Raw genomic sequence first — 11,133 nt, forward strand, 5'->3', positions numbered from 1 at the left:
TTTCCAGTTCTGCAAGTTTCTCGTTGAAGTCTGTTTTTGAAGCTTTTTTGTTGAAGAATGGCAAATCCTCACCTGATCTAGCAACCTGGTGTGTATACTATCTCTCTGGAGACAGTGGACTCAGTCATTTCTGTGAGAGCCCAGGGATAGGGGCTGGATACTGCCGGGGAACACGTTTCAAGGAACTTTCAGGCTTGGAGTGCAACTGAGGTGACATGCGAGGCAAAGTAAAGGCTGGCTGAGCTTTGGAGGAGATTAGTTGGGGGGATGCAGGAGGGTTAACAAACTGGCGAGTCAGAGAGCTGACACATAATTTAGCCCCTGCAAGTCCCTTGCTCACTGATGCACTAGAAAGACAGTCTTGAATTCCCCAAGGAAGTGTCACAACCTTCTTGAAACTTTCTGGGGCTGCCAGATATTGTTGGAACAAAACAGAAGAGAAAAAAAACAATACAAATAATTCACAATGATCATAAGCATGATGAGGAATGAGAGTGCAGTGGAGTGGGAACTGAGTTCTCCTGCTTCCACCTCCCAATCAGTAACTCAGTATGGAGTAAACAGGCTCAAGAGAAAGTTAGCAATTTGTGTATCACTTTCCACTGGGCATCTTTCACCTCCTTGTTCCTCAGGCTGTAGATGAGGGGGTTCAGCATGGGGATCACCACCGTGTAGAACACAGAGGCTATTTTGTCAGTATCCAGGGAGTAATTGGTGGTGGGTCGGAAATACATGAAGAGGAGGGAGCCATGGAACATGGCCACAGCCGTTAGGTGGGAGGTGCAAGTGGAGAAGGCTTTGCGCCTACCCTTGGCAGAGTGGATCCGCAGGATAGTGATGATGATATAGGCATAGGAGAGGAGAATGATCACAATGCTACTCACCACCACGCAGCCAATCAAGGCAAACTTCAAAATCTCGGTGACGCGTGTATCGGAGCAGGAGAGCGACAATATCGGTGGAAAATCACAGAAGAAATGATTGATGACATTGGAGCTGCAGAATGATAAACGCAAAGTAAAAATGGTGTGTACCATTGTGTCCAGCAAGCCCACAACATACACCCCAGCCACTAGCTGATGACAGAGCCATCTGGACATGGTGACCGTATAGAGCAGTGGGTTACAGATAGCCACATAACGGTCATATGCCATCAGAGCCAGCAGGAGGCAATCGACGTGACCAAAAGTACCAAAGAGATACATTTGCACAGCGCAGGCATTGTACAAAATCCTTTTGCTCTCGGCTAAGAAGTTCAGCAGCATCTTAGGGGAAATTATCGAGGAAAGGCAGAGGTCACAGAAAGACAAATTACCGAGGAAAAAGTACATGGGGGTGTGGAGACGGGAGTCAATCTGGATTAACACAATCATTCCCAGATTCCCTACCAGGGTGACAATGTAGATCATTAGGAACATCACAAAGAGAGGGACCTGAAGCTCTGGACGATCTGTCAGCCCCGAGAGAATGAATTCTGTCACCATTGAGTGATTTCCCTTTTCCATCTCCACAGAACCAAGATCAGGGAGCTGCGGTGATGTGGGCAGGCAGACAGCTCAGGAATTCTATCCCTTCGCTATAAGGAGAGGAAATAAAGAAATGATGGAGGTTAGTTTCTTAGGGGACTCGCCTGCTGAATCAAGAAAAGGCCTTAGTCCATCGACCCAGAGGCTCAGAGCTGATCATTCCAGTTATCTGATAAAATGAATACACAGCATAAATGTAAGAACAGCTGGGTTAACTATGCCCCAAACATGGGCATTGCTGGCCTCTAAGCACAGCAGTGAATAGTGACTTTTAACTATTGCATGAGAATTTCTAAAAGAAACTCTCACCCCTTGTTTTTCCCAATTCATACAAGGTGAGCTCTGTGCTCTGGCATTTCAGTTCTGGGTTACTTATTGTGACCCAGTTACTTAGGGTGATAATTAAGCCTGTTCAGAAAATGAAAATCGGCTTTACATTTGTTTGTATGAAATCCCAGAGTCATAATATAATGCACACATACACGCACCTGTAAACTGTTACTTTCTCCAAAAGATGAGGGTTTTTTTCCCTTTAGCACAAGACATAGAAAGCGATGCTTTCGCTTCCAAAGGTCTTGGTTCAATCCTCGCTGATGACTGTAGTGTCTGAATTTGTATGCAAGCATGATTCAGTCCAACTGCATGTACCTGCAGAAGACAGAGATATGTGTCTTTGCTTCAAGCTGCTACTCTGGAGAATTCAGGAGGTTTCACACTGTTCTTGGTGACCTGGGGGACCTGATCCCTGAAGCAATCGTGTTCACCAAGATGCACAACACAATTAAAATGCCCTGGTCAGCCAAAGCCACCCCAAATGTAACTCATACCCTGGGGTTTAATCTGTTGCACCCTTTGCTTTGTTTGTTATTAAACAGTCCCATTTCTGCAGAGTTACCCAGGGCAGAGCCAGGAGTATGTTTCATTCTGTTGCTTTCACTGGGAGCTGGGTGAAGAGCGGAGTGGGTGTGATGAATATCATGGGAGTGGGGAGGAAAGGAGATTGAGAGAGAAAATGAGATGTCAATAGAGTTACCCTAGTGTGAGATGTCTGTGTCTCCAAATCCGCTCTTGTTCTACGAAATGATTTTGTTGTCCTTCTTCCAACCCCAAGACTCTAATTACAGCAAAACCACCCCAGAATTGGTCTGGTGTCCCATGCTGACTCCCACACGCTCTGCTGAATAATTTTAACCAACAATATCTCCTTTATTTATATATTTATGTTTAATTCTCCCTTCGCTCCCCTTCCTTTCACATCTCCCCATCTCTTTTCCCTAAGCCTTTCCATGGCATGATTTTCATTCTCCCTTTCCCCTCTCTCAGGGCTAAATTGTCACAGTCCTTCCTCAGCTAGGGAGAATAAGGCCTCTCCCCTGGCCCCTTGCTCAATGCTGCTCACTCAATATACCCCTCTGGGAACAAGCAGGTGGGGAGGATGACAAGGAGTGGGAGGAACCCCGGCTCCAGCCCCTTACTCGCCAGCTAGAGAGTAGCTGACTGCCTGCACTCTGCCTGGTGGGTTAGGGGGTAGGCTACTCCAGGATGATTAGTTATTCCTCCCCTCATGAAGCATGACAGAAACTGTGACTCCTTGTCTCCTTGGGTGGTGCAGCTACCTACTGACCCATACTTAGGGCAAATGGTAAGGTTACAATCTAGCATTGCATCTCCTTCCATTCATCCCCTTTCCCAGGTTCCTCTCTCTTCCTCTAACTTGTTCATCCTCAGTCTTCTCCTGTCAGCTCCTTCACACTGCCCCCTACTCTTCCTCTACCCCTGGTTCTCAGGCCATTTCCACCTCCTCCTGTAGCTCTCACTCATCAGAGCTGGTGCCCTTTGGGATAAGGAATCTCTTTTGTCCAATAACATAAGTGTCATAGAATTATAGAAGATCAGGTTTGGAAGAGACCTGAGCAGGTCATATAGTCCAACTCCCTGCTCAAAGCAGGACCAACACAAACTAAATCATCCCAGCCAGGGCTTTGTCAAGCCGGGCCTGAAAAACCTCTAAGGAAGGAAATTCCACCACCTCCCTAGGTAACCCATTCCAGTGCTTCATCACTCTCCCAGTGAAATAGTGTTTCCCAATATCCAACCTAAACCTCCCCCACTGCAACTTGAGACCATTGCTCCTTGTTCTGTCATCTGCCACCACTGAGAACAGCTGAGCTCCAGCCTCTTTGGAACCCCCTTTCAGGTAGTTGAAAGCAGATATCAAATCGCCCCTCATTCTTCTCTCCTGCAGACTAAATAACCCCAGTTCCCTCAGCCTCTCCTCATAAGTCAAGAGCTTTAGTGTCCATAGCTATAGTCTTGTGATGTGACTCAGTTACAACACCAGCAGCTCAAGTGTACTGCAAAGTTGAATTCTCTTCCTACAGATCCCACGACTCGGTTATTTCTGTAATATAGATGGACCTTTTCAACACAATACTTTCATAGAGAATGTCCTAGCAGCAGCCCCTTGTCCCTAGTCAAGCTAATGAAGACAGAATTTGCATTATTGATTTTGTTGGTGTTGGTCCTGCTTTGGGCAGGGAATTGGACTAGATGACCTCCTGAGATCTCTTCTAACTCTAATATTCTATGATTATCCCTCTGCCTTCTAGTGATGTCACACAGGATGGCAAGGCTCTATCAGAACCTAGATTCATAGATTTCCAGGCCAAATGGGACCGTTGTGATCATCTGGTCTGACTACCTGTACAGTGTAGGCCAGAGAATTGCCCCCAAATCATTCCTAGAGCAGATTTTAAAAAACCCTCCAATCTTGATTTTAAAATTGTCATTGATGGAGAATCCACCATGACCCATGGTAAATTGCTCCAGTGGTTAATTACCCTCACTGATAAAAACGTGCACCTTATTTTCAGTCTGAATTTGTCAATGGTACAGCATGTCTTTAGAGAAGTCCTGTTACAGTGAATGAATGTCTCATGGTGGAAAGAGAAATAAGTCCCTCAGCCATTTATGAATGCCGGGTAGGAGGTGAGCATGGAATTCAGGAAAGCTCTATCTCTTGTACTCTCATAGAGACAGACACCCTCCTTTCCACTGGGAGATGTTATGTTGCACTTCATATGATTTTCCAGGATGAGCCAAATCCTTCCTCCTTTTCCAGCCCCTGTGCATCAGGCTGGTAGCACGAAGGGGGTGCAAAGCCAACCCAGTCACCAAGTTGAGGAGTCCCCTGACATGGGTGAGTTGCTGGGTAATGTAGAATAGGGGTAGTCATATCTGCACCATTATCCCTAGCCCATCACCAGTTTAGGGGTGTGGCCAGAGAAAAGAAGGTGTGGCCAGAGAGCCCTTGTGCTCTGTTGAGCCTGGCCCAGCACACTACAGCCTCATTCCAGAACAACAGTATTTCAATACACAAACCAGCCCACCCTAACGGAATTATATTAATTATTGTTGCAAAGAGCAAGAATTCTATTCAGTTTTACATTTTCCCCACTAGGTGGCAATAGCACCACTAGGGATCCCCCGCTGTTGAGGGGCTGTTGATCCATTGAGACCCAGTGCAGCTCCAAGGCGGCCCTAAGTTGTAATGGGAGGGCTGAACTGAGCCAAAGGCTGGATTGGGGGCCACCAAGGTGCCCAGCTGAAGCCTGATCCCTATTAAGTTAGCAGACATAAGAAAAAAATAGCATTAAACAACGGCTCTGCCCATGTCACATCCACCTCCCCTCCCACACAAGCTCTTAGGGCTCACGCCAGCAAACCACTTTCGCAGATGCTTAGCTGGGCTAACATGAGGAGCTTTACGGAAATCAAGAGGCAGTTGCATGAGCTTCAAATTAAGCTCACGTGTGCTTGCAGCATCAGGTCCTTAGTGAGCTACAAGAGCGAATAGAAAATCACCAGCCAGTCATAAAACCATCTACAAGCAGCGGGTGTAAGTGGTGAATCAATGCCACCAAAGAATTGCAGCTCTTTGCTAGGCTGCACTCGGGGGCTTGGTACGTGGAATCCTGCCACAGAGCACACTGGTCAAGAGCACACCCAGGTCCAGCTAGCTGACTGTGACCTCACTCACAATGGTGACATAGGAAGAAGAACATGGGAGTGGAGGGAGCGGTCGATCTTGACAGGTGTTTGTCTAAGCTCTTATTTCATCCCTTGTCACTCCCTTGACTTCAGAGGTGTTGCTCCTGACCTCGAGCAGGATAAGGGATATCAGAATCAGGCTGTACAGTGGGGTCTACCTGAGAAAGCTTAACTCAGGGATCTTACCTGCACTAGGAAATTTACTACTTGCCAGGTGCAATGCAGACTGGGCACCGCTGCACAGCTGCTACCAATCAAGGCCGAGATGCCCACAGGTTTCTACCACATTCTGTGTAATTAAACACGCCGGCAACAATTTTCAAATTAGAGCGTTTGGATGCCTCCCTTTTGGGGTATGGAACATGAGATGCCCTCACAGGGCCTGGGAGAGTGCTCAAGCATGTTCTGAAAATCAGCCCTTTTATGCAAAAAGAACAGGAGTCCTTGTGGCACCATAGAGACTAACAAATTTATTTGAACATAAGCTTTCGTGGGCTTTTGTGGCTGAACATGCCATAAATTTAAGGCACTAGTCACTCTTTACACTCTTGGTCTCCACACTGCAGCATATGGCATGATTTCAGATAGGCTGAAATACCACTATTAATAACATGGCTACAGCAACAGGCAAAGTATTAACAGTGTCTAGAAGGTGCTATGCCGCCTAGTGGGAAAAATGTCAAACTGAACATAATTCTTGCTCTATTATCCTGTTAGGGTTGGGTTTATTTGCTTGCCTTCATTAGTACTGTTGTTCTGGTATGAGCCTGTATGGATAGGGTGACCAGATGTCCCACTTTTAAAGAGACAGTCTCATTTGAGAGGACTTTTTCTCATAAAGGTGCCCATTACCCTCCACCCTCGTCCTGTTTTTTCACAGTTGCTATCTGGTAACCCTATGCATGCAGAAAGTGTTGCACATAGTGCAAGTATGCTGTAAACTGCAAAAAGTCAGCACACAATGCTACTCAGTGAATTGAACCTGAGCTTCAATGTTCTTCCCGCTGGAATCCTGAACACAGTAAATTCCTAGACTCTGCACTCTGGCACCTCTAGGCTCAACAGTTCACAGACCAGCACGTCTGGGTTTTCTGCATCCTTTACAAATGTAAAAAAAAAATAGTTTGAGCCCCAGAACCTAATTGCTCGAGCCCTGGCACCTCATTTATTACAAATTAAGTGCAGCCTGCACGAGTACTGTGTAATGTATTTTATTTCCTTACTCCTGTATTACCCACCATCCCTTGTCCCCAAGGGAAAGAAACCCCATTTGCTCTATTAGGTTTATGTTAAGAAGGCAGAAAAACTGTGATTTTTATAGAAAGGATTTTTAAAATATTTTATTTGGGATAAAACAATGATCTTTACAATTAGGCCCCATCGTATGAAAGGACAAGATGAAAATATGAGTTGTTCAAAGGAGCATAACAGTATAAATGCTCATATCCATCAAATACACAATTATCATGTAGCCCAGCAGTGTCAGGCAGGCTCATGGTGCTGAATGCTGTACCAGCACCTGGTGGAGACAAGTCCTGCCCCAAAGAGCTTGCTGTTTAAATAGACAAGACAAAAGAAGCATTATCACCTCTGCTTTACAGATGAAGAACTGAGGGCCAAAGAGGAGGAGTAATTTGACCAAGTCCATGGAGGGAACCTATGGTAGAGTTCAGAGCTGCATTCAGGTCATCTGAACCTGAACTAGTGTTTTAACTACAGAAGCATCCTTGTCAAGCGTGATGCTACTAACACTCTAGTAGACCTTTGTAGGATGCTATGCTTCTTGAGTCAGTCTCCCCGTCACTTGCAGCTAATAAAGATCCCACGGTACGAGGGGTGACACTAGCATTCGGGAATGTTATTTACAGGACATTGATCAAATTCCGTCCCTGGCCAATATATTCTACCTCAGTAACATCCCCCTCCTCATTTCAGTTGGAGCTGCTAGCTTTTAAAAAGTGCCTTCTGGTTTTGGATGCCTCCATGTTTGACTGTGCAATCTTAAACATATGAGCACAGTGAACCTGCTCAGCCCCATCTTTTGCAAGGCGCTATCAGCAGGGATGCTGCACCATTTTCCCTGCCTCCCATCCCTGCCCATTATTCCGAGACATGTTAATATAGAGAGGATGAAAAATAATTTCTTGACATTACTCTCCCCAGGGCGTTCTTCACGTCCTTGTTCCTCAGGCTATAGATGAGGGGATTCAGCATAGGGATTACCACCGTGTAGAACACGGAGGCCATTTTATCAGTGTCCAGGGAGTAGCTAGAACTGGGCCGAGTGTACATGAAAAGAAGAGTCCCATGGAAGATGGTGATACACAGGAGGTGGGAGGCGCAGGTGCTGAAGGCTTTTTGTTTCCCCTCAGCCAAGCGGGTCTGTATGATCGTGAGGAGGATGTAGAGGTAGGAGACCAGGATCAAGAGAGTGGTGCTAATCTCCACCACAATCATAGTGATGAAGAGCAGGAGCTCGTTGAGCCATGTGTCAGAGCAGGAGAGTGCTAGCAGTGCAGGAACATCACAGAAGAAATGATTGATGACATTGGAGCTGCAGAAAGACAACCGAAAGGTGAAATGGGTATGAACTAGCGAATCCACCAAACCTATTGTGTATGCCCCAGCTACCAGGCTGACACATAGCTGCCTGAACATGGTGATTTTGTAAAGCAATGGCTTGCAGATCGCCATACAACGGTCATAGGCCATCGCAGCCAGGAGGAAGCACTCCGCATCCAAGAAAGAACCAAACACATAAGACTGTGCTGCACACCCAGCAAAGGAAATGGTCTTGTCCTCTCTTAAGAAGTTCAGCAACATCTTGGGAACAATGGCAGAAGAGTAGCAGAGATCACAGAAGGACAAGTGACTGAGGAAGAAGTACATGGGGGTGTGAAGCTGGGGGTCAATCTTGATTAACACTATCATCCCAAGATTGCCCAGCAGGGTGATCGTATAGATCATTAGGAACACCACAAAAAGGACAACCTGCAGCTGTGGACTGTCTGTGAATCCCACGAGGATGAACTCGTGGACCATGGTGCTTCTGTTTCCTCGATCCATGTCAACAGCTTGTCCGTTTTTCGATGAGACAGAAGGCAAATGGTGAAACTCTGTGGGAGTGAGACACAGTCATTGAAATGAACTTCCACTAAACAATAGATACAGATGCCAATGACTTTGGTTTTATTCTGAATCAGAATAAAAGGCAGCATATGATTTTTTTTTCACTCAATGGAAAGTTCCAAAAAATATTGATTTGGAAATGTGGAAATGGTTCATTTTGACACTTTCAAACAGAATGTAATATTTTGACATTCTCAGATCAATATGTTTTGTTTCATCTTGGTTTCACATCAGTCTCTGTCCTCCTGATCTGCCTCAGGCCTCCATTCTCCTCTATGGGCCGAACTCCAACTGGACCACATCTCCCACAATGCACCTGTGACATGCTGTACCCCTTTCTCAAAGGATTATGATAAATTTTGTACAAAGTGTGCCTTGTAAGGTATCATTTTAAAGCTTATAATGTGCTCATCGTTATGGTGTCTCCTATGAAGCCCCATAGCAACTGAGGCAAACTCAGATTAACACTGAACTGACCTGAGACAAAATATTTCAATTCTGGTCAACGAACCCAAATATTTAGATTGTGTTCGACCCAACCTAAAATGACATATTTCTTTTCCATTTCCCTGATGGAAAATCCAAAAAAATAGACAACATCATGATTATAATATTTTCATTATTGTTCTCTGGGTTTTTTTTTTTAACTGCTCCTGCATATTGAGCAAGGGTCTTCCTTGAATGTTCCCCAATGATGTTCAAGTCATTTTCTTGGGCTTCCCACTTATTATAGAATTTAGCTGTGTTGCTTAATAGTTCATCACTCCTCCACCCCTCCCCACCTTACTTTGTATTAATGCAATGAAATACATCTGACATCATGTTCCTCTAGCTGCTGAAAAGGGCTCCCCACCCCCACAGCTCTGCCCATGGCACTCCATCCTGACTTGCAGCCCCCTACCATTCCAATCCTGAGTTTTACAACACACAGCTCTGCCAACACCCTTTGATCCCAACCGGCAGGCCCTAGACCTGGGCTCCCCGCATACACAGTCTGCTCTGCTAATGCCCCTTAGTCCTGACCTGCAGCCCCACTGCTATGCCAGTCCTAGATTCCCTGACCCACCCCTCAGCTCTGCCGCTGCCCCTCAGTCCCAACCAGCAGCCCCTCCACTATCCCACACACACATCTCTGTGGGTGTAACCCACAGAATCTCTTTCTCTTCCACCCGATTCTGTTCCTAATGTTTACCATCAATACCACTTATGTGGCACATGTGAGTAAAACTACATTTTCAGAAGCCTTCTCTTATTTCGGTGTCCAGAATGAGGAGTGGACATTTCCCCTGCTGTGTAGCACTGTTGGGCCAGATTCTCAGCTGATGTAAATCATCATAGCCCTATTGGCATCAAGAGAATTACAATGGTTCATTCCAGCTGGCCCATCTCCATGATGAGGAGATTGCCCAGAACAATCACCATGTGGGACAGTAAGAACAGGACAAAAAATACAAGCTGCCGAGAGTGGGAAAGTGCAAGGAGAACAAATTCCATCACCACTGTGTGGTTCCCCTGATCCATGGCTTCAGTTCATGCCTTTTATAGAAAAGCTGGACGGGAAGGGGAGGGAGAGGAAGTTACAGTCACACTCATGGCTGGTGAATAATGAAGTCCATTGCACAACATCAAGATTCACACATATAAATAAACAAGCAAAGACATTTAATAGTTGTGTGAATAACAGAAATGTTGGTTGTGTTGCCATTCCAAAAAAAATGGGGGACCAAATTGTTTTGGACTGAACCATTTTTTTTCTTTCAAAATTTTCAACAAGATGAAATTAGAAAAAAAAACAGAAGTCAAAGAAATGTTTTGTTTGACCTGAAACAAACTGTTTGGCTTGATTTCAAGCATTTTTGATGTTTGTTTATTTTTTAAATAAAAGTACAGGGTGTTTTGAAATGAAATGTCATTTCAAGAAAAAAAACTTGATTTTTGCGGAATTATTTTGAGAGTTTTTTCTGACCGACACATTGCGGCAAAACTAACATGAATTTGTGAAACACTTCGATGTTGCTGAATCTGCAAATTTTAGCTTGAAAAGTTTCAGCTGAAAAATTTCACCCTGCTCAATATTTATAGCACATTCGGTATATTGTAGAGCGATCAGTTTTGCCAGAGTATCACATAATAAGCAATGAGACTCCATGAGGAATTGTGTTTGCTAAGGTTTCAGCTTCACCTGCACTCTGCCCACTAATTCATCCCTATTCAGCTGATTCTAATGTTCTAAACCTCTGAGCACTTTCCATATAAACATTTGTTTTGTGTGTGTGTTTGGTTTGAACCACCAGCTACAAAATGTTTCTTGCTCTTCTCTAAAATAACACTAATATCTATTTCTTGTATAGCATGTTTCATCACTAGATCTCAAAGTATTTTACAAAAGAGATAAGTATTTTCATTACCATTTTACATATGGGGAAAC

At 44.9% G+C, this 11,133-nt stretch overlaps 2 protein-coding genes across 2 annotated transcripts; both read right to left on the reverse strand.

The window, feature by feature from the left end:
• Positions 1-566: 566 nt before the first annotated feature.
• LOC115651100 (olfactory receptor 1009-like) lies at positions 567-1,508 on the reverse strand. The gene has a single exon (XM_030561982.1). The coding sequence runs from the start codon at positions 1,503-1,505 to the stop codon at positions 567-569; it is 939 nt and encodes a 312-aa protein (XP_030417842.1). The 5' UTR covers positions 1,506-1,508.
• A 6,287-nt stretch (positions 1,509-7,795) lies between these two features.
• LOC115651101 (olfactory receptor 1019-like) lies at positions 7,796-8,642 on the reverse strand. Its single transcript, XM_030561983.1, is given in 2 exon segments — positions 7,796-7,834; positions 7,836-8,642. Coding segments are annotated over 2 exon segments (846 nt in total).
• Positions 8,643-11,133: the final 2,491 nt, after the last annotated feature.

Source organism: Gopherus evgoodei, chromosome 4 (assembly GCF_007399415.2).
Source record: "Gopherus evgoodei ecotype Sinaloan lineage chromosome 4, rGopEvg1_v1.p, whole genome shotgun sequence".
In the NCBI taxonomy this organism is placed as follows: Eukaryota; Metazoa; Chordata; order Testudines; family Testudinidae; genus Gopherus; species Gopherus evgoodei.

What these genes read in the sequence shown, in the direction of transcription:
- LOC115651100 (XM_030561982.1), bottom strand. Translation starts at nt 1,505, where the DNA reads ATGGAAAAGGGAAATCACTCAATGGTGACAGAATTCATTCTCTCGGGG.